We start from the raw sequence: 24,046 nt of genomic DNA on the forward strand, positions 1-24,046 counted from the left end.
ATTTAACTATCTCGGCGGAAAGTTCACGTAAAGAAAGCACATGTTTGGCAAACAAAAATATATTCCTGCCACATGAATGAAAAGGAATGCTGTTATTCAACATGAATGAAAAGGAATGATGTTATTCAACTAGAATGAAAATGAACGATGTTATTCGATTAGAATGAAAAGGAACGATGTTATTCAACATGAATGAAAAGGAATGATGTTATTCAACTAGAATGAAAAGGAATGATGTTATTCGACTAGAATGAACTAGAATGAAAAGGAATGATGTTATTCAACTAGAATGAAAAGGAATGATGTTATTCGACTAGAATGAAAAGGAATGCTGTTATTCGACTAGAATGAAATGGAATGCTGTTATTCAACTAGAATGAAAAGGAACGATGTTATTCAACTAGATTGAAAAGAAATGATGTTATTCAACTAGAATGAAAAGGAGTGATGTTATTCAACATGAATGAAAAGGAATGATGTTATTCAACATGAATGAAAAGGAATAATATTATTCAACTATCTCGGCGAAGAGTTCACGTAAAGAAAGCCGAGTTTGGTAAATAAAATTATGGTGAATGATTAACGGATAATGGCAAAAAAATGGATACCAAGTATGTAGCTGAATAGTCCTGTTCAATAAGAATTATGAAAAATAACAAATTAATGGCTACCAATAAGACACGCAGCACTGACCCTTACTACAGAACACAGCAACACTGCCGGGCATCAAACAGTACCACAAAACACTCACCGGTACCACAAACCACTGACCTGTACCACAGAACCACTGTCCGTTACCGCAAAACCACTGACCGGTACCACAGAATTACTGACGGGTACCACAAAACACTCACCGGTACCACAAAACACTCACCGGTACCACAAAAGACTCCTGTACCACAGAACACTCACCGGTACCACAGAACCACTGACCGGGGTGCCACAAAACCCTCACCGGTACCACGAAACATTCACCTGTACCACAGAACCGCTCACTGGAACCGCAGAAAGACTCACCGGTACCACAAAACACTCACCGGTACCACAATGATCTGGTCAACGCTGAATACATGTGATGCAATATGTTCTTAGCCCATAATGCCCAACGTGACATTCGGCGCGAGATAGCTTAGCAGCTGAAGCGCTAGTAATAATAGGGTCACTAAACTAACTAACTCACCGGTACCACAAACACTCACCGGTGCCACAAAAGACTCACCGGTACAACAAAACACTCACCGGTACCACAAAACACTCACCGGTACCACAAAACACTCACCGGTACCACAAACCACTCACCGGTACCACAAACCACTCACCGGTACCACAAAACACTCACCGACTCACCGGTAAAATAAAACACAAAACACTCACCGGTCCCACAGAACCACTTACCGGTACCACAGAGCCAATGACCGTTACCACAGACTCACCGGGACCACAGAAACACTCACCAGTACCACAGAAACACTCACCGGTACCACTGAACCACTCACCGGTACCACAAAAGACTCACCGGTACCACTTGGCGCGGGGTGCAGGCGAGCCAGTAAAGTCAGTGGAGAGCTTGAGCTTAGCGCCGTCCCTGACAGAGGTGCTGGGGAGGGCGCGCGTGAAGCGAGGGGCTGTGAGCGGTGACGTGTGCCAGCTACGCACGTAGCCCGCGTACTTGTTGCTTGACGCTTCTGATGCCACAATTAAATATACTCAATGCCCGTATTCAATTCAGTTAATTATATAAAAAACGAATAAATCAATTGAATAATTTATTTCATTTAATTATATAAAAAATATTAAATTAGTTGAAAAAGTTAATTCAATTAATTATATAAAGACTATCAGAGCAATTGAATAATTCAATTCAATTAATTATACATAAAAAAGGTATAAATCAATTGAATAATTGAATTCAATTAATCATATATAAAGAACGAATAAATGAATTTAATTAATTATATATAAAAACGATTAAATCAATTGAATAATTAAATTCAATTAATTATATATATACAAACGATTAGATAAATTAAATAATTTAATTCAATTAATTATATATAGAAACGATTAAATCAATTTATTGATTCAATTCAATTAATTATATAAAAACGATTAAATCAATTGAATAATTTAATTCAGTTAAATTTAAATTATGAAAGGGAAAATCAAACAGACTCCCATCAGTTCACAAAAATACCGGAACCATAGTGGATTTAGTTATGGTACAAATAAATAAAACTATGATAGACCCACGTCCAGCCTAAAATTAGAAAATTTGTTGAATTTAGCGAATTGGGACTACAATAAGAACGAATTTATTTCCCCCTAAATTCAAGTTGTATATATTTGAATCAGGTTGATTTCTCCATCAAGACCAGGATCTTACAATTTCAAAAAACTAATAATTTATTTTCTTACATACGGGCAGAAAAATTAATGAGATTTTGTCCAAATAGTGATGCAGTTTTTCCATTATTTGGGTCATCTTATCCTGTTTGACCCGAAAAAGGACCATATCAATACTACCCGCAGCGAGTGTCACTATTAGAACAACATGACACATTCATTTTTCCATGGTTGAACTATATAAGGTTGACCCACGATCATTTCCGTCTTTCAGTTCAGCTTTCTTGTTACGTCACTGAGATCAAGAAACGTAAACAAACCCGTCATTCCCATTATGGATTGGTTGATTTGATCGCATTTCGGTGATTGGTTAATGCCCGTGACGTCACTGAGATCAGTGACGTCACAGGCGAACAACAAACTACATCCGCAAAAATGGACTTCTCATGGGTCAACCTGATACTAGTTCAACCATGAATTTTTGTAAGTGTTATAACTCACTGATGACGTCGAGTCGCGCGGTTGCCTGCTCCCTGCCCAGGTCGTTCTCGATGGTGACGCGGTACAGACCAGCGTCCTGCTGCGTTACCTTCGTGATCTCGATGGTGCGAACCTCGCCTCGCTCCTCCATCCTGTAGCGCCCGCCCTGCATCAGCTTCATCGAGTCTTTGTCCCAGCTGGTCTTTGGGGTCGGGTGACCTGTAATTATGAACGCATTCACTTGAGATTAGTAATGAAAATGAATGGAAAACTCTGGGTTTGTTTTGACAGTAGAGAACAGTTGGCCTATGTACTCGAAAATGTCTAGAAAAATGGGGATATATGGACACTTTTTATGTATATATTTCCGAAATGAGCCACAAAGAAGATTGAATATTTGCTCTGTCTAGTTAGCTACTAAGTGGTGAAAGGGCTGTGGTCAATGCTGGCATGAAATTCAAGCCACCGTGACTTGAAATTCAATCTTTCACGGCTTGTAATTACATTTGATTTTTAATAAAATTATAAGGGAAAAACATCCAAATTTGAAAACTGTTCATTCAAAGACATGATAGAAATTCCTGTTTATTAACCTTTAATAGCGCACTGGAAGGTGACGGTCTCGCCCTCCTCGACGATCCTGTCGTGCGGGATGTAGTAGAACTTAGGGCCGTGAGCGCGCTTCTGCTTGCTGCGCGCGCTTGGCTCGGGTGTGTAACGCCGACCTGATAGTGTCATAAAATATTAAGTTAGTATAATTTATCAGCGACTGGGAAATGGTGCATTAGTTCCATGCAGCAGTTTACAGGCAAAAAGTGAGTTATTTCCACGCAGTAGCTGTACGACAAATAATTTACAGGTTCACAACTAAAACTGCACACAGAACGTCGAGTTGTGACTTCTGTAATGACACTGAAGACTCGTTTGAAGGAACCTTACACAATATAAAACTAAAATCTAGCCTCGTGTGGGCATAGAACTACAATTCAACGCCAGTCATTAAACACACAACAAATTTTCTTCAAAATGGCCGCCATACATTCCTATATTTCTTTCATCGAAGCTTAATACACTCAAAGGGCTTTAGATTTACGATGAGTTTCAGAAACACAAAAACTTAAAACTCAAAATGGGTGAGAAGACCTACACTGGAACGCAACAAAAGAGAGCGAACAAGCAATTGTGCATAAATTTAGTGAGAAAACTCACATTATAACATATTATAGGTAAAAATAATAACACAGAAAACTTTAATTTCCGGATTATGTACGTATTCTATTTCACATATAATCGTCAATGTTTGACGATACCCCAGAGCACGCGTTCAAACAATAGGAGAACGATTGGAAGAGGGTTCAGGGCGACAATCAATTACCAATTACAAGCCAACAACACAAACCCATTCCAAGTATTCTATAGCAATCATCGAGTGCATATACGATATTGATACAATTGTTTATAAGAGCACATGGCTGAATTTTCACGTGAGAAATTTTCATTAATGAGTCTACGGGAAATTCACGCAGGAATTAGCCTGACGAAGAAGGTTAAAACAGGGGCGTTTCAAGATTAATAATTAATTCCTATAGGAATATGTACAAAGACATCGGAAGAAGATTAGTACAGGGAAAGTTCAAAATTAGTTAATAATTCAGCTTTCAGGTTGGAATTGAGCAGTGAAAAACATTCGACTCTGTGGCTCTACCACGCAATACAGGCAGGTTAAAATTATTTATTATTTGCATAGCGCGCAACGTTGCCAGCGAGCACAATATCGGGAAATATGAGTAATGGATTTTTCTGCAGTGTGGCATTTCCTGTAGAGTAGCCTTACCTTCCAGCGTGGCATATTCTGCATATTCTGCGCGGCTATATTTTTGCAAAAGAATTTCAGGATATGCCGCACTGCAGAAAACCCCTTATACCCTCACAATGCAAGGTGACAATATAGTATAGAGTATATAGGTCATAAGGGACAGCGTACAAGGGTATATAGGTACATGGTATATAAGGTTAGGGGTACAGGGTAAATAGGGTATCAAGATACAGGATATCCAAGGTATCCGGCAATATAAGGTACAAAGGTAATTAAAATTCAGGATTTATGACCTGAAGGCTTTTGATTTCAGATGAGATCTAAAAAGGAAACAGAGTCTTTTAGTTCATACTACTCCATCATTCACGGTTAACCTTACTACATGAAAACAAAATTTCGCTCATTTATTTAATTTTTGTTTATTTTATCGGTTATTTGCGCTAGATCAAATACAAACTGAAATCATAAGGACAATGTGTGCAGTGAGTTAGACTTTTAGCCGCACGCCACAAAGGTCAAGCTTTAGCTTCCATTAGTGTATACACAAGAGACTTAATCTAAACAAGGCACTGCACACACGATGCGTCACACGAGGCATACCACACACGAGAGGCTATACAGAGGCTCTTTCTTCTGCCAACCGCATAGCAGATCCGCTAATAAGAAAGTCAACCACTCAACAGATCTGCTAATAAGAAAGTCAACCATCCAACAGATCTGCTAATAGGAAAGTCAACCACCTAACAGATCTGATGATAAGAAAGTCAACCACCCAACAAATCTGCTAATAAGAAAGTTAACAACCCAACAGATCTGATGATAAGAATGTCAACCAATCGACAGATCTGATAATAAGAAAGTCAACCAGCCAACAAACCTGATAATTAGAAATTCAACCACCCCAGAAATCTGGCAAAAAGCAGGTCAACCTCTCAACAAACCTGCTAATAGGAAAATTAACAACCCAATAGATCTGCTAAGAAGAAAGTCAACCAACAGATATGCAAATAAGAAAGTTTGATTGATGAAGAACTTTCGCTATTTTATTTCATTCAAGTAAATCGTTACAAGCAATTGTGTAATCAGTAGAGATGACATCTATCCCAAGTTAAATATCCTCCATAAAGGTGGAGCAAAATGTTTTCAGCGTGAACTGCAACTTTATGCAACAGCGTTTATGCAACTTTTCAGCGTGATAAAAAAAAACATAAAATCTCCGCCCAAAACAGCCCTCCATGTCCCCCGGTTTGTGCTGAGGCTACTTTGCAAATCACTGATCATCAATTAGTGATTGAATTGGAATCACTCCAATCACTAATTATCAAGCACTTGAAATTTTGCTAATTCTGCTCTCGTGTGTCAGCGCACCAGAGAGTTGAGTAGTAAGATTTTACCGACAGATTTTGATGAAGATTTACCCAATGATTATAGCTCTTAATTCAATACTTTATATTCTTAATTCATGTTTCAATACCGCTCTGAAAACATGTGACAATGACATCTTCAATTATATTTAAGATTCTAATTAACTCTCATTTTATTATTCTGTGACCAGAAGATTCGCCTTCTTTAGAACAAAAACAAAATAAAAAAGAGTCTACCATATCAGATCATGAGTACGGTTCGAGTGCGAACTCATGGGGAGTCACGGTGCTAATTTATATTATTTTTAGAATAGCAAGAATATGTCTATATGAAAATCAAAAACTACCATGGATTAAAAAGAATGCAAAGATACAAGTAAGTTAGACGAATGGGAAGGATTAAAAACATGTGGCACACGTCACTTATTCAAAACTTTTGAGGACTCTCATCGCAACAAAACAGGGAAGCCAACAACACTCGTAAATGCAATCTTCAAGCCTGTAAAAATATCCAATTTTTAGGAAATGTAAAATTTATGAAGGTTAACTAGCTATAGATAATGCAGGTAATAATAAACATAAGTTCAAACAGGGTACACAGTTAACGGGTAGGGCAATACTGATGCCGAAGGGCACAAATGGAATCTGACCGAAGAGAAGAGGGGAGGAACCTCTGGAGAGAGGACGCCAGTGGGCTACAGGGATGGAGGGCTCCCTCCAGCCCACTCCAGCCCAACTGTGGGCACTGCCCTCCCCTGCAAAGCCCATTACCCACTGAAGTTAACTTGTGTCATGAGCAATTCCTTCTAATTTAGATCGTAGCAGGAAAGTTCTAGCCTCCAGTCAAAGAACATCTCCGACCTGTACACGTAGCAGCAATGCTGGGTACCATTTCTACAGTAATCATTTACGTTAATCAAATATCGGAGATCCTGCGTATCAATTATTACTGTATAACTTGAAAATTTCGTTTATTAATGCTAGGATAACTTAAATAGTCATTGGCCGTTTACGGCGATGCCCGATTGTGTGAATAACCGAGCAGGGATTATTCAGAGCTAAGCGGCCATTGTCTGCTAGCCCAACTTCTCGTGAACGCCATCATTCTTCTGCCTTTTTCGTTGCCGGAAGATGGTGGAGTAGATGGTGGAGTAGATGGTGGAGTAGATGGTGGAGTAGATGGTGGAGTAGATGGTGGAGTAGATGGTGGAGTAGATGGTGGAGTAGATGCATGGTAGTCGTCATCCATCCTTGGCTCAGCTCGTGGCTTCAAAATAGAACTCAGAACCGAGATATTCTATCTTATTAATTTCCATTTTTTAAGATATAAGAGTAAATTTCATAGTAATAATAGATGCGGATGATTTTACTATCAACCTAAAATTTTCAAACCATCCACCTAAAAATTTACTGGAAAATGAAATATTAATACTCCAAATTAAGAAGAAGTTTCAATAATTTTGGTAGGTAATTCATTTCGATACGATGAGTCGAATTGTATAACTGATAAAAATATGGGTAGAAAACATTTCAACTTACACCAACTTAAGAAGGACAATATTTATCTACTTCATGATATTCATCAGAAATATTAAATTTCAGAGCGTCGTGTGGAATTGAACGGCAGTATCCATGATAGCAAGCGGTAACCGATGCGACAGTAACAAAACTCATGTCGGGACATAGTGTATGGAATTCTTGGTTTATATTAACGAGTTTATCTCATTATTCAATAATTTCCTCTGTATAAATTATTTCTCGACTAGGTTCCATAAATTAGATAAATGATAATACAGCTTAGAATATAGTTGTGAGATAAAATTTAATAGAAATAGATGACGTATTTCGTCATCGCCAATCAGAACGCAAAATCATACATGGTAATTTTCTGAAAATTAAAAAAACTATCCTCGCTAAATGAACTAAAGAAAGAAGTGTTGGATAAGAACAAAATAACCGACCAGCAAAACCTTTTGTAATGTTTTATGTTCGATGTACGGATCATACATATTCATGCATTATGTTTGTATTCTATGTCCTCATGAAAGATCAATTTAAGATATATCTAAGCATACGTTCTATGTAATAAAAAGCAGTCACTCACGCGTGAAGCTGGTGACGGAGGGGCTGCGGGAGTAGCGGGATGGAGTGGCGCGGGATGGAGTGGTGCGTCGGGACAGGTCGGGACGGTGTTCCATCTGCACCGTCAGGTCGTTCTCCTTGTCTTCCGCCACTGAAATGAGTAAAGGGAGTCTACATGAATACCATGCGTAGGCACCATGATTCTTATTACCAGCGTATTGGCAAATGTGCCAACATCGGCAATAAAAAATTGACCGCATTGCCGGGGACGATGGAACCGAGCAACAACATTACCATGTACACGCACCATGATTTTAATTACCAGCGTATTGGCAGATGTGCCAAAATCGGCAGAAAAAAATTGAAAAGATATTGCCGTGGACGAAGAAACCGATCAACAACATCGACCTGCAGGCGAATCCGTGCAGTGCATCTGAAGCGCCAGCGCCGCCGGCATTCACCCACCACAACCAAACGTCTAATCTGCAACATCTAATCTGAAACGTCTAATCTGCAACGTCTAATCTGCAACGTCTAATCTGCAACGACTAATCTGCAACGTCTAATCTGCAACATCTAATCTGCAACGTCTAATCTACAACGTCTAATCTGCAACGTCTAATCTACAACGTCTAATCTGCAACGTCCAATCTGCAACTTCTAATCTGCAACAACGTCTAATCTGCAACGTCTAATCTGCAACGTCTAATCTGCAACGTCTAATCTGCAACGTCTAATCTGCAACGTCTAATCTGCAACGTCTAATCTGAAACGTCTAATCACCTGCTACAACCAATCACCTTGAGCGGCCGAATAAGTATTACATCGCGCGACATTCCATGTAAACAAGAGGTACTAGTAAAGTGAATGAAACGCGGGTGCGTTGCCAGCAGTAATTCTGGGATGGCAGGTATTGGGATCAGCATTTACGGGCACTTGCACCAACACTCACTATTAATGTCGTCAGGATTTTGCTTCACAGCATCTATATTTAATATGGATTGGCATTGGTATTTTTTCCTCTAACCAACAAACTAAGCTTTTCGCATTTCTTTATGAGAATTTAACTACCTCGACTTGTCAACTATCTTGTAAATTATATCAATCAATGGGATAAACACTGACATAATGCGTCTAATAAACTAATGGAAGTAATAAAACTTATGTCAAATGCTAAAATAAAATTAATGTACACAACGAAGAAATTATTAACGCAAAACATGCAAGTATTTTGAAAACTATTAATGCAACATATACTGTAAGCAACTGTTTGAAAACTACGTGCAAAATTTTGAGACCATCGCAAGAAAATGAGTTTGGGTCTGACTTTCGACTACGAGGGTGGCGGAGGTGACAGCTTTGCCCATGTCGTTGTAGACGATGCAGCAATACTCGCCCTCATCTTCTGGGTAAACGGCCCTGATCTTGAGACGTGCACGGGCGCCGTCCCAGTCCCAGCTCACGTCCCCAGTATCCTTCAGCACCTGCACAACACGACACAGTACACGTCAACACCGTCCCAGTCCCAGCTCACGTCCCCGGTATCCTTCAGCACCTGCACAACACGGCACACTACACGTCAACGCCGTCCCAGTCCCAGCTCACGTCCCCAGTATCCATCAGCGGCACACTTGCACCTCCTAGCACTTTCGTGTCCCAGCACTCCCGTGTCCCTTCACCCCCAGCATACGCGTGTCCCAGCACTCGCGTGTCCCAGCACTCACATGTCCCAGCACTCGCGTGTCCCAGCACTCACATGTCCCAGCACACACATGTCCCAGCACTCGCGTGTCCCAGCACTCACATGTCCCCGCACTCACATGTCCCAGCACACACATGTCCCAGCACTCACATTCCCAGCACTCCCGTGTCCCAGCACTCACATGTCCCTGCTTCTCCCAGCGCACGAGGCAGGCAGGCGGGGCATCAAAGAGCGTCTCGAGCGTCACGGCGTCCCCGTCGCAGCAGCGCACGTCTTGCAGGGGACGTACCACCCGCGGCACCGCCTCCATCACGCTGGGGGAGCAACGGGCCCGTTAGCTGGTGTGGACCCGTTACACGGCACGGGTTCCGTTAGCAGATTTAAACCCGTTACACGGCACGGGACGGGTTCAATTAGCGGGTGTGGACCCGTTACACGGCACGGAACGGGTTCAGTTACCAGGTGTGGACCCGTTACACGGCACGGGACGGGGTCCGTTAGCAGATGTGAACCCGTTACACGGCACGGGTTCCGTTGGCAGGTGTGGACCCGTTACACGACACGGGACGGGTTCAGTTAGCGGGTGTGAACCCGTTACATGGCACGGGACGGGTTCATTTAGCGGGTGTGAACCCGTTACACGGCACGGGACGGGTTCCGTTTGCAGGTGTGAGCCCGTTACAAGGCACGGGTTCCGTTAGCAGGTGTCAGCCCGTTATACGGCGCGGGACGGGCCCGTTACCGGGTCAAAACTCCTTTCTGGTTAGTAATGCGCGGCAAGCACGATATGTCGAGACTTGAATGTTATTCATGATACATTCGTACAATGGTCACCATAACATACTCACCGAACTATTCTCACTGTATTAAAGCACCTTACTTATCAACGATCACACCGTTTCCCTCGTTTTTCACATAAGCTTAAACTTTTTTCTCTAGCGCGCTGGTCACATAAGAACCTTCATCCTTAATTATTGAAGAAAGTTTTGTGATTTATGAAATTTGTGGCAATCGAGTCCAACCGTATTTGCTTTTTTGGTAAACCGCAGACAAACTACACATTTGTCGAACAGAGCAAATATATTGGGACATAATCATACCATTACCGAATAGTAAATCGGGGAATGTTGGATTCCAACAAATAAATAATAATAAAATATTATATTAATATAAATATAAGCTATAATACGAACCCTCGCTTGACGCTGCCACCTTTCAAGTCACCCTTCAGTCCTGAAAAAGAAGGATTTCAACCATTAATATAAGCAGAGCTAAATTTTTAAAGCTTCCGCGAAAATATCTACTACTAGAGGATTTTTAGAAGAAAACTTGATAATTTTCAGTTCAATTCGTAATACAATAATTCAACTATGGGTAAAAGTTACCAACAAACTATTTCGTTTTGTAGTGTAATTAAAAGTAATGTAAAGTTAATTCAATGACAGAAAATCAATGGCGGATCTTAAATTATTTCTAAGCAGCAGTGAATGAAAGCTTGCACAATATTTATCATTCTAATTAACATATTTTCCAGAGCTTGTATCAACTTTAATATTTTTCGTATATTTTTTTTTTTGGTGGTGGTTCGTCCGATAATATTTGGTCTTTTATTGGCCATGTCGAATTCTGCGGAGTTTACGCAGTACGAGAGGGCTACTAATTATTAATAACCAAATTCAATTATTAATATCAAGAATTTAATCCTTTGTATTAAAGCGTCAGAAATGTAAACGGTATGTAGAAATAATCGAGTGTATGAATTGAATGAATGTGTGGTTGATTATATAAGAATGACGATTTTGAACTGGAAGAAAGAAGCTTGGTTGCGAATCATCATAAAATTGATTCGACTAACGTAAATTGACGAGGTATAATTCAGGTTAGTGACTGATTAAATAAATAACAGAAGTTAATTTTCAGAATATTTCATTTTAGTATAAAATAAACTATATAAAAAGTTCGTGCGAAAGCATGAGACTCCAGCTTCAGCAACTGCGTAGACTTGTAAAGTGCTTAATCAAATAATTTTTAGATTGAATTGAATTTATGTAAGCCCATCATCGAAGTTTAGCTCCTAGGGTTTGGTATTCAGGGCTAATTTCAAGGCGATTGTAAAAGTTTTGCGCCTTTCACTATGTATAGTGTGCGAGGTCGATAACTCCGAAGGGATGGGGCAAGTTTAACGACTCATAGCAAGTACCTATACTGTAGTAGTACGAGCTACTAGCTAGTAAATGGATGATTTGAATTACAAGAGGCAAGCTGCACCGTTAGAAAATGAACGACGCGAGATTCTGAAAGAAACAAGAAGGTCAAATGATATAAATAAGGTTTAGTGACGCGCGCGAAAGAAAGTGAAATGAAGCAGAGCTTTTTTATCAGTAACCGTACCCGAGGAAGGCTAACAGCTACAGGCACTTGACGAAATTACAGTCGTGTCCTGTGAACCGTGAAGCCATAACCGTCCCCCTTCCCTCCCCCTCATCATGGTGAGGAACTCCATTTATAATGCACATCACATTGTGATTGTCTGATACAAAAGACTTATTGCGATACTCGATAATAAGCACAAAGGCACTCGACGACGAGTACAGAGGCACTTTACAATGAGCACAAGCGCGATTAGACCTCGGGCACAAAAGACTGGACAAATAGCACAAAGGCCCTCGACGAGAGTGCAAAGGCACACGACGAGGGCTCAAAGTCACTCGACGATATGGCAAAGGCACTCGATGAGAGCAGAAAGGCACACGACGAGGGTTCAAAGTCACTCGACGATAGGGCACAGGCACTCGATGAGAGCAAAAAAGCACACGACCAGAGTGCAAAGACACTCAAAGAAAATGCAAAAGCACGCGACGAGAGCACAAAGGCACACTACGAGAACACAAAGGCACTCGACGAGAGCACAAAGGGACTCGACGAGAACACAAAGGCACTCGACGAGAGCAAAAGGCACTCGAAGAGAGCACAATGGCACTCGACCAAGGCAAAAGGCACTTAACGAGAGTGCAAAGGCAGCCAACGAGTGCACAATGGCACTCGACGAGAGCACAAAGAAACTCGACGAGAGCACAATGGCACTCGACCAAGGCAAAAGGCACTCAACGAGAGAGTAAAGGCAGTCGACGAGAGCACAAAGGCACTCGACAATAGTGCGGCGAGCGGCAATAATTCGCTGTGACCCGAGCCTGCGTCCTGACCGCCAGGAAACAAAGACGCGCTCAAGCGTGACTCGACGCGCACGCATGAAGAACGAGCAGCAAGCGCTTGAAAAGTGAGAACTGCGCGCATGTCTCACTTGAAATCAGCGTGTCTCACTTGACCCGTTCATATCAGCGCGTGTTTCACTCAACCGCTCATATCAGCACGAGCCTGGGCCGCGGTGCGGTGCAGGGCCTCACCGCTTGGGGAATAATTAGCCCCAACGCCCCGACGCCCCAACGTTGGCCTGGGCCGCGGCGCGGAGCGGGGCCTCATCGCTCGGGGATTATTTAGCCCCAACGCTGGCCTACAGGCCTGGGCCGCGGTATGGTGCAGGGCCTCACAACTCGGGGATTATTTAGCCTCAACGCTGGCCTGGGCCACAGTGGGGCGCGGGGCCTTACAGCTCGGGGATTATTTAGCCCCAACGCTGGCCTGGGCCTGATTAGTGAGGTCTACTTTCGTTTGATTAAAGATTTCCGTCCTACTCCTACTTTCTTTTCTAACCTTTCTTCTTGGTCTTGATGTAGTAATTTCAACCTTTAACCGAAACTGTACTCATCGATATAAGGGGGTGGCGTCGACAGGATTTATAGTTTTTGCAAGATACTAATTATTTCGACACACCGACTCTCTCTAACGCCGCCGCGTGACTGCCCGCGGTCGCCCGCTACCTCCTGTTAAATACTCCCCCGGTCCCGCGCATGCGTGCTAGGCGGCTCGAGCTCCACCCCTTAATTCAAACTCTGCATCTCAACCCCCAAATCCCCCTATTCTTATCTTATTTATTCCTATTTCTAATCAGGCCGCGGTGTGGTGCAGGGCCTCACCGCTAGAGGATTATTTAGCCGCAACACTGGCCTGGACCACGGTGTGGTGCAGGGCCTCACCGCTCGGGGATTATTTAGCCCCAACACTGGCCTGGGCGGCGGTGGGGCGCGGGGCCTCACCGCTAGAGGATTATTTAGCCTCAACACTGGCCTGGGCCGCGAAGGTGTCAGGTGACCCAGCGCCTCAACATGGCAAACAATGCCGGTGTGCGTTGCGCGTGCATTTGGCGAGTATACAAAAAATTCAGTTCCTTAATTTCGTTTGATAAAATAAGTAGCAATAGTTAAATAAACATTCTTCATTGATCCTTCCTCGATTTGGTTTAATACTGTTTTCAAAGTATTAATTTAAAATAGCCTGCTTCGAATTTCCTTAATTTAATCAAGTATTTTCAATTCTAAGTATACATCATTAAAACTACGATTTCAAGCCAAGAACATAATTTCATATTCTTTCGAAATAATAAATAGTATTCCTAGATTACTCGATATGAACCACGTATAATATCAACACTCATCAGAATACTAGAGTAATAAACCGCAGAAAAACGGTTTTATTTTTTTGCGCGAAGCTGCCATGTATCTGGAAGTTTTTAATCAATCGGGAATAAAATGGACAACCTTATCTTTAGGAGAGCATATCTTAATCAGTGATGACTCGTGCATATCAAGGCAAGATTCAATTTTCTTTCGAACGAAATTATTCAAATAAATATCAACGAACGGTAAACGGTAGAACAGGAGTTGGACGGTCGACACGGAAAATGAGATTCTGAGTGATCGCTTGGCAACATTCCCGGATGTTTTGCGCAATGTGAAAAACGTGAACATGGAGAAGAGCTATAACTCTAAATTCTCCAGTGAATATATAGAATGAAGAACACGAATCACAGCAAGATTATATTCACCTTTGGTGTAGACTTGCAGCGAGATGACAGCCCTGGACTCGCCATGGTCGTTCTTAGCCAAGATGCTGTAGGCGCCGGTGTCTTCCAGGCGACAATTTGGGATCTCCAGCTTGTAGACGGGGCTACTGTCAACCTCCGTGAACCGCGACCCGTCTGAGTACACGCTCGGCTGTGGACAGGAACGAACCGAGTTAATACATCTGTGAACCGCGACCCGTCTGAGTACACGCTCGGCTGTGGACAAAAACGAATCAAGTTAATACATCTGTGAACCGCGACCAGTCTGAGTACACGCTCGGCTGTGGACAGGAACGAAGCAAGTTAATACATCTGTGAACCGCGACCCGTCTGAGTACACGCTCGGCTGTGGTCAGGAACGAACCAAGTTAATACATCTGTGAACCGCGACCCGTCTGAGTACACGCTCGGCTGTAATTCGCCTAATTACACGCTTGCGTAACTTTTGAACATGTTGTAAATAATTAAAAGTTACATATTTATACGTTTTATTGTTTATTGTTGCTGCTAATTGACATTTTATCCTTGCACAGATTTTTTAGTATATTATTTAGTCTATAACCTAACCTATACCGAATAAATGGCAAACCTCTCCTACTTTCAGAGGCCAAATGGTTGGAGCCCGTATATGGCAGGTGCTAGTGGGACAGAAAATTCCCGAACACTTGACACTTGCTAGAAGTACTGTCTCAAAAGTACTGAATGCATTTGAAAAAGAAGCAAAAACGTCCTCAGTAAAGCACAAGTCTGGCCAAAAGTCGAAGTTGTCTGAGAGAGACCGTCGGTACCCAAATCGAATTATTAGGGACAATCGAAAAACCACGGCTGTTGAAAATTACTGCTGACCTCGATGGACACCTACAGAACCCAGTTTCAATAGACTGTCCGCCGAGAGATGCACAGATCTGGATTCTATGGAAGAGCTGCAATTAGAAAACCTCTGGTTTCAAATGCGAATGCTTCAAATGGTGTAAAAACCTCCAGAATTGGTTTCTCGAGCAGTAAAAAATGTGATTTTCTCTGAAGAATCATTGTTTACCTTATTTCCAACATATAGCCGAGTTTACGTTCCGAGGGCCAAAAGAGTCATTGAATCTCGACTATACCTCCTCCCAACTGTAAAACATGGCGGGGGATCGGTGATGATCTGGGGTGCTATTTCTCGGAAATCCGGCGAGCCAATGATTTCTCTTCATGGAAGAATCAACAGCCGTGACTATTTAGGAATTTTGGTGGACCAAGCTCATCATATGGTTCAAGTATTTTTTCTGCAGGGGAACGCCATTTTTCAAGATGATAATGCCCCGACCCATACAGCTGAAATTGTTTAAAAATGGCATGAGGAACATTCTAATCACCAGACCTGAATATTATCCATCACCATAATCCCCAGATCTGAATATTATCGAGAATTTATGGTCGATTCTAGAGATGTAAGTCAGAAATCGATTCCCGCCGCCTTCGTCTTTAGAAGAGCTGGATGGAGTTTTAACCGAAGGCTAAGTTAAAATTCATTTGCAAACAATTCACAATTTGTATGAATCAATACCTCGGAGAATTGAGGCTGTAATTGCCATAAAAGGTGGACCTACACCATACTGAAATATATTATGTGGGTTTCTCAGGTGCTTCCCTTATTTTGTCTATCCCCTGTATATCTATTGATGTCACGTGAGTGTTTACTGGTGGTACGTGATCTGGTGTCATGGAACGCCCGTGTAGCGAGGAGTCATAGCGGCTCTAACGCGCCCGTGATCGGCGGTATCGGTGATTACGGAATGGCGAACTGGAAAGAGCTGGCATCTTGACATTTTTTAGCGCATTTTCTTATTTATGGAAAAAAGCGCTACTGTGCTAGTCATATCCGCTGTCTGTCTGTCCGTCCGTCGGTCCGTGACTTCACGTTTTCGTCGACGAGAAAAGGCGCTCTCTGTCACTCACTGCAGTGAGCATTGAGTTATATTTTTTCACTAACGTGTGGACGATTCGCGCGTATCACGCTCGTGGGCATTTGGCTAAAAAATCGGGTGACGTATCCTTGATATAAATTTTTGAAGGACGCTAATTCAATGCTCAATAGCATACTAAAATTGAGAAATAATTATTTTTGAATTACCGTTTCAGCCGAAAGGTAATGAGTATATAAAACGTTTCGTGTACCATAGGAACTAAATTGATAATTGGCAATCGAAGATGTAATTTTATTAGGTGGGAATAATAATTTTGTTCACAATTATGTTCTTTGCAGACACGTGGATGAAAATAGTTATTTAGGTATGTCACTGTCATCAATTTATTGAAAATTCTTGAACGCAACACAAAATTTGCTCAAAATTTCAGTGAAAAATTGAAAAATGTTAAAGCAATTGCTGTATTACAGAACAAAACGTGCCGGTTTCTCAGTGAATGCAAAATACGGATTCTAAAATTCATTCACCTTCCAGGAGTCAATTTACAGCGTCCACGTAACTCTAAAATCTTTTCTCCACAACTGCACAACAGATAAATTGTTTGAAAGCCAAGAAAACTTAGACAAACATTGACTTTCCAATCGACGTAAGTTTTTGTTGGCATCCCGCATGTATAATTCGAGGAAATGAGGAAACGCGAGATGAGAGTATAGGTTTAGGGTGCAGCCTTGTCTGCTAAGGCCACTTACTGGTCACCCGTAGTGACTTAACCCTTTACTGCACATAGGGACGGATCCTTCCTCTTATTTACTATTATAAATATATTCATTTAAAACTTCCTGATAAATTTAGTTTATTTTATGAATCAGCTAAGAATTGCCAGTGTTGACTTAACCCTTTACAATTTACCGCACATGGGGACGGAGCCTTCCTCTCATTTAATTTACTAAATCTATACATTTAGTCCATCTTGCTAAACTTAGTTTGTTTTATGAATCAGCTAAGAATTGAAATTTCCCTTATATTTGAAAGGAAGAACTTCATTACTTACCGAGTATTATATTATTCTTGGTATGTGAAACTTGTAGCACAAAGCAAAATATATTGATCTATGCTTGATATGTGTACAAATTCATTAGCATATACAAAGCGGAACGTCTATGCGAATTCTAAAATTATTCAAGTTAGGAGTTCGTAGGTGTTACTTCATCAATCTATGTCGACCAATTCATCTGTCATTCATGACACACGAGTTGGAACAAAGTACAACGTTTCAGGGTCATGATAACAAATTTGATATACCTCAGCCACCTCGACATCCCTGCGTGAATGGCATAAACTAGTAGGTAGTGAAAAAAGTTTTAACGGTGATTCTTGCCGAAGAAATTTTAGGCGTAAACAAATATGTGTTCAAATGAGTTTGGATTTAAAGGTTGAGTTGTTGATTAGAAGTTGAATTGAACGTGAATAAATTATATTTTAATTGACGAACAAAAGGTTCATTATGCTGACCTTGGTGAATCATAACAACTTTGGGGGAAAACATTACAACTTCAGACTAAAGTGAGATGGTAAAGTAAATTTCTTTGTACTCGTAAGGAAATGTTAGTCATTGTTATAGTCAATGAAGTAAGTTGCTAAAATTTATTTTATTAATATAAGGAAATATACATGTCTGATTTACCAAAACAAATAGCATGAAGTATTTCGACAATTTGGAAGAAATTATATTATGAATGTTCAGTTTAGCTAACAACAAAGTTCAAATTCATGCCTCATTCATCCGCACGTCGAATCAGTTTTCATGAATTTGACTTTATATGTCAATATTAATGGTGGCACCCATAACACACCCAGAAATAACAAAACATATATGCATGGAGGGATTTTTCGTCATCGAGCAATGGAGAGACTAATAAGTTATAGCTCTGCGGGCCTTGTGTAGGCACTTATACTACCCACCGCTCGAAAAAATTCAAGTGCCTCCATTCAGTTATTCAGGGATGGAACTCGAATGGTTTCAGCCAATAATTTCCAAGCGTTTACATAGTGATAACAATTGAGAGCGCAGAACTAAATTTGTAATAAAATTCTAAATTGCAATCAGTTCCTGAAGACGGATGAAACATGAGCCCAAACGGGACCTACTTGAACTAAAAGCCTCTTTTGCATTAATTGAGGTCTGCAAATAAGACTACGATAGCGTTCACTCATCAGTTGGCCACTTAGCTAGCTAGTATCAGTAATGATAATTATATTAAATAATCCGCTGATACTAGTCTATTAAATAATACGTTTTAGAATGATCGGAAATTTGAGAAACATGAACCAAGGAGCCGCAAAAATAGTATGACAATAATAGTGAGTAATTATGATATTGGTGTAATTTGGCAGAAGCTTTTCTTTTATGCAAGATAGATTAAAGACCAGAGCATGCTTCTTATCAATAACTTTCTTATTATTATTAATAATGATATGGAGCCGAGGCAACCCTTTGTGACATGCGGGTATAGCGTCTCCCTCATCTTTGCCTCGACGCTGACCCTGAAAAATTCGCCTGACTGCGGCTGGACAGTTCTTAAGATGGTAAATTTCTTACTGTTAAATCATTTTTTTCTGGTACATGGAACAGTTTTATCCACAATGTTTGATTTATAATGGATGATTGGCTGAACGACAGCATGAATTTTATTGTACGTCTATGACGACACCGAGCAAAGCTATACGCAGCAACCCTTCGATCGCTGCCATTATTAACCTATTCCCAAAGTGTCATTCCAAATCTTTTATCAAATAATTTTAATCGCTAGGCAGGCAATGACTTTCTGGCATTTTTTCTCATCGAATCCAAAATATTTCGTCTAGACTTCAGGTTCAGGGGCAAATTTCAGAATATATAGCATGCATTCCATGAGCTGAGCCAGTTCGTGTATGGAAAGTTCGAAAATTCCTCCATGATATGGGTGGGCATCCGTGCCCATTGACCCAAAATTTCGCATTGAGAGGGGAACGGTTCTTTTTGTAAGCTGTAAAAGAAGGATCATCTCGTTCGCTGGGAATTTAAGTAACTTTTTTCAAATTTTGGAACGTGCGCTATCGAGAGAAATATCATCGTATCTACAGTTGCCCCTAAAGGCATCAATGCGTCTGTTAAATTAATATTTGATACAGTTTTATACACTGAAAGTTGTAGCCAGTCAGTGGAACCAATTCCTGATCTCTTGCATTAGAAATGCATTCTGAAATTACTTAACTAATCAATAAGCTTTTATTGAGTTGCAAAAATAGCATTCAAATCAAGAGCCGGATGTACCTATTGCCTCAAACCCATAGAAAACAATTATCGGATGTTCAGCAATTGAATAACATTGTATTACCGATATGAAGCAACTTGATTTAAAATTAGTGGCTTAATTTCTGCATGTTTGATACTACCATCGTCATTAGGGATGATCAATAATGCAGCAGTGTTTGAATTAAAATAGAATAGGTAAGTCAAGCATCGGCATCATTCCTGAAACAATCTTCACCCGCAACAAAATTTACTTCCAGCGAACGCAACTCAGTCTAACTACACGCTTCGTGTCTCAAATCTCAGGCATGTTCCCGCCAAAAAAGGCTCTTTCTCAAATTACATACAAGGCCTTTGAAATTTTTGAGGTATGAACGCATGATCAGCGGTAGATCACAGACAGGATTGCGGCAATCTTCGACTGGAGTGAGAAGCATGCGTGCCAGTTGGAGGCCGTCGCTCAGCAAGCATGGGGTATCAAATGATTTAAAACTGAAATATTCGTTTCATTTTGCAGGGAATAGAAGGTAACATGATTAACGGCCGGAAAATTGCATATTGATTTACGTCGCATTTGCCAAGTAAAAAAAAAATACTGCGGCTTTGAAAAAAGGAATGCCATAGAAAGAAATTTTGAAAGAACGAATGGATTTCTAAGTTTATCCTTGGTAATTATTGGATGGTCGATTGGATTCGATAAAAAAAAGTAATATAGTTACTTCTATAGCTATTAATGATCCAAATCTCTCATTTTGAAATACTCACTGAACTTAAATACATTCATTTGATAAAGAATTGTAAGTAAATGGTTTCAGCGTTTCCAAAAAAAGTTTTGGACGAATGGAATTGTGGAGCTGCTCTGCGACGTCTCGTCTGCCGTATTTAATGTTTATTATTAATATATGTAAATTATATTTAGCAATATTTATTATAAATATTATATTTAAGTTATTTATTATTATGAATATAATATATATGCATTATATATTATATTATGCATTATGCATTACAAATATTATATTTAGGAAATATTTAGGAAGAAATAAACGTTAATCCTTGGCTAATAATAAGCATAAAGTAAAGAATGATGGAATACTGCGCCAGCCCAGCGTCTTGTCAGGTCATGCGTGCCGATATTCCAGCCTCGAGCTTAGGAAAAGAGTGAGAATTGCCGCTCCAAAAATACATGGAAATTTGCAAGAAATTTCCAGCCGCGCTCAGCTAGGAGGGACTGCGCAAGAATTGTGCGCACGAACACGACGGCTGAAGCATGTGAGTTGAAGCATGGCAACTGAAGCATGTCAGCCGAGGCATGTGAGTTGAAGCATGTGAGTTGAAGCATGTGAGTTGAAGCATGCGAGTTGATGCATGGCAACTGAGGCATGTCAGTTGGAGCGTGCGAGTTGAAGCATGTGAGTTGAAGCATGGCAACTGAGGCATGTCAGTTGAAGCATGCGAGTTGAAGCATGGCAACTGAGGCATGTCAGTTGGAGCGTGCGAGTTGAAGCATGTGAGTTGAAGCATGGAAACTGAAGCGTGTCAGCTGAAGCATGTGAGTTGAAGCATGCGAGTTGATGCATGTGAGTTGAAGCATATCAGTCGATAAATATCGGCTGAAGCATTTCAGATGATATATGTCAGCTGAAGCATTCGGATGAAGCATATGTCCTTATTTGAAGGCAAAAATCAGTTGTTCTGAACAAAATACCACAATAAAGATCGAATATGATGCATGTTTAATTTAGTTTTGAATTCTCATACAGGTAATTAATTTACCCAAAACTCTGCTATAATAGGAGAGATAGTTCGAGTAAAATGAGTTTATAGCGAGTTTAAACTAAGCTTCAACCAGAGTAAGTGAAAGTTCCTCCTTTAGTCCTCGAATTAAGATTGAGGATTCAAAAAGAAAAATGAAACGAAACTAAAAAAAAACAGGACTTGTTTTATATATTCTTAGGTAATTTATTCGCCTCCAATACGATTAATACGATTTATTATAAGATCAAAGATTACATCCTGACTAGTCGACTGCTTTGACGAATACTAACGACTACTTATGCGTGCTTCGAACCTAATTGTTATAGATAAAATTACGTGCACATTTTACCTGTCACAATTAGAGCTGCCAGATAATTTTTGCTCAGTAATGCGGTAATTTTGTTATTTTATTTTTTTGTTTATGTATATTTTGAGCGCATTTTGTCATTTATGGAAAAAACGCTATTGTGCTCGTCATGTCCGTCCGTCCGTCTGTCCATCCGTCCATAACTTCACGGACGGACGGACGAGAAAATGTGCTCTCTGTCACTCACTGCAGGGAGTACTGATCTAATTTTTTAGTTTGATTTTGTACTCTTTTACTTATACACACGGGGCGGTTGATAACCAGTGAATTCATTGATTTAAATTTTCAGGGTCGAACAATTCTGTAGATGACGTTGCTTGATCAAAATACAAGTTTAAGGAAGAAACTTTAATTTATTAACGACGTTTTGAATGTAACAACATTCAATTTAGAGTTATAGGGAGCATTGTTATAATCCTATGCTTCCTATAACTCTTTATTCATGACTCCGTGCAATATAAATTCAGGCGTCCACACCCTCTGAATTAGTGCATTAATGCACTCTAAAATTAGGTGTCTACACACTCTAAATTAATGCACCTTTGCGCCCTAAATTCACATATCCGTGCACTCAAATTTAGGCGCCCATACACTCTAAATGTAGGCATCCGTGAACTCTGAATTCCTTCATCCGTAAAGATTGAATTACAGCATCCGTGCACTCTAAATTATGCATCTGTAAACTTTCAACTAAAGCAACAAGCTCCACTCTAAATACAGCGTGCGATGCGACGATGTCTCGCAGCAATGACGAAAAAGAGAACTGGTCTACATTGATAGAAAATATTCGTCTAAAATTATAACGAAATATCCATGCATGAATATTTTGCAAAATTTCCAATACCATTTTCTCAAGCCGTGAAAGATACAGAAGTTTTAAAGTTTTAAAGGCCGTAAAAACTATTGAATGCCCTCCTATCACCACATTGAAGGTTGGAATCAAATGTTTCCAAGTTAAGTTGTTCACCGCAGTCTTCACGAGGCTTGAACTCGAGTTCAGAAAAAGTTCTGAACGCAATGTTCTCCCCACGCACTTGTTCTTCAGGTCTCGCTATCATATTCAAGTTTTTTAGTCGCACTTTGCGTTATACGGGAGCTCGGGCTCGCGATAATTGGTGAAATTATCATTGGCCGAAGGTAGGCCAGCGATAAACCTGTCTCCTTTCCAGACTGGCAGTAGCACCTGCACGATGAACGTGCTTTAAGAAAGCAGGTCTCTTCCATGACACGAGGCGTCTAATGGTCAAGCTTCTCCCTGGCGCGCATGGCTGCTGAGGGCCATTACCTCATGGCAGGTTCTCGTGCTGATGGATGAGAGTTTGACATGAACACCGAACACAGGGAACATGAAATGATTTCAGACCGTCGTCATGGCAACGGAGCATGGCCAAGCCGACCATAGTCAGCCACCGAACATGGCCCCCCCAAACTGTCATCGTGATAACGGAACACGGCCAGCCCGGCCATCGTCATGGCAACAGAACACGGCCAGCCCGACCATCGTCATGGCAACAGAACACGGCCAGCCCGACCATCGTCATGGCAACAGAACACGGCCAGCCCGACCATCGTCATGGCAACAGAACACTACCAGCCCGACCATCGTCATGGCAACAGGACACGGCCAGCCCTACCGTCGTTATGTCAACAAAATGTGGCAACCAAGGAACGGTTAAGTGCAACAAAATCAAAAATATGTAATCAAATATGCTAGGACATTGTAGAATTAGCCTTTATTAATAAATCCTATTTGCGTTTAGCGTTAATATTTCCAAGTAATTTCTTTCTTGAATTTATGAATGGTGATCTGCTAATAAATTCCACTAGAATATTATACATCTTCGAAACAGCAACTCGATATCATTGTTGGTCAATCGCGACCTCCGATTATATATTAAAATCTCGATGGCAGTGTTTAAAACGAGAGGAATTTTCTCCAGTTCCTAACTTTAAGCAAAAAATATGTATATTT

General features: G+C 40.7%; 1 protein-coding gene across 6 annotated transcripts in view; it reads right to left on the reverse strand.

Moving 5' to 3' along the window:
- Nucleotides 1–24,046, reverse strand: part of LOC108682041 — a 131,451-nt gene that overhangs the window by 35,104 nt on the left and 72,301 nt on the right. For 5 of the 6 annotated variants that reach the window (XM_047880513.1, XM_047880512.1, XM_047880515.1 and 2 more), the window contains 9 exons: nt 14,730–14,898; nt 10,981–11,020; nt 9,969–10,101; nt 9,413–9,569; nt 8,108–8,236; nt 6,654–6,758; nt 3,417–3,548; nt 2,845–3,042; nt 1,517–1,685 (listed from right to left, as the gene is read on the reverse strand). In XM_047880513.1, coding sequence (XP_047736469.1) covers nt 1,517–1,685; nt 2,845–3,042; nt 3,417–3,548; nt 6,654–6,758; nt 8,108–8,236; nt 9,413–9,569; nt 9,969–10,101; nt 10,981–11,020; nt 14,730–14,898 — 1,232 coding nt within the window. The remainder of the gene's footprint in view (nt 1–1,516; nt 1,686–2,844; nt 3,043–3,416; nt 3,549–6,653; nt 6,759–8,107; nt 8,237–9,412; nt 9,570–9,968; nt 10,102–10,980; nt 11,021–14,729; nt 14,899–24,046) is intronic. The other variant, XM_047880514.1, reaches the window with a different exon arrangement.

Source organism: Hyalella azteca, unplaced genomic scaffold (assembly GCF_000764305.2).
Source record: "Hyalella azteca isolate HAZT.00-mixed unplaced genomic scaffold, Hazt_2.0.2 contig5528, whole genome shotgun sequence".
NCBI lineage: Eukaryota > Metazoa > Arthropoda > Malacostraca > Amphipoda > Hyalellidae > Hyalella > Hyalella azteca.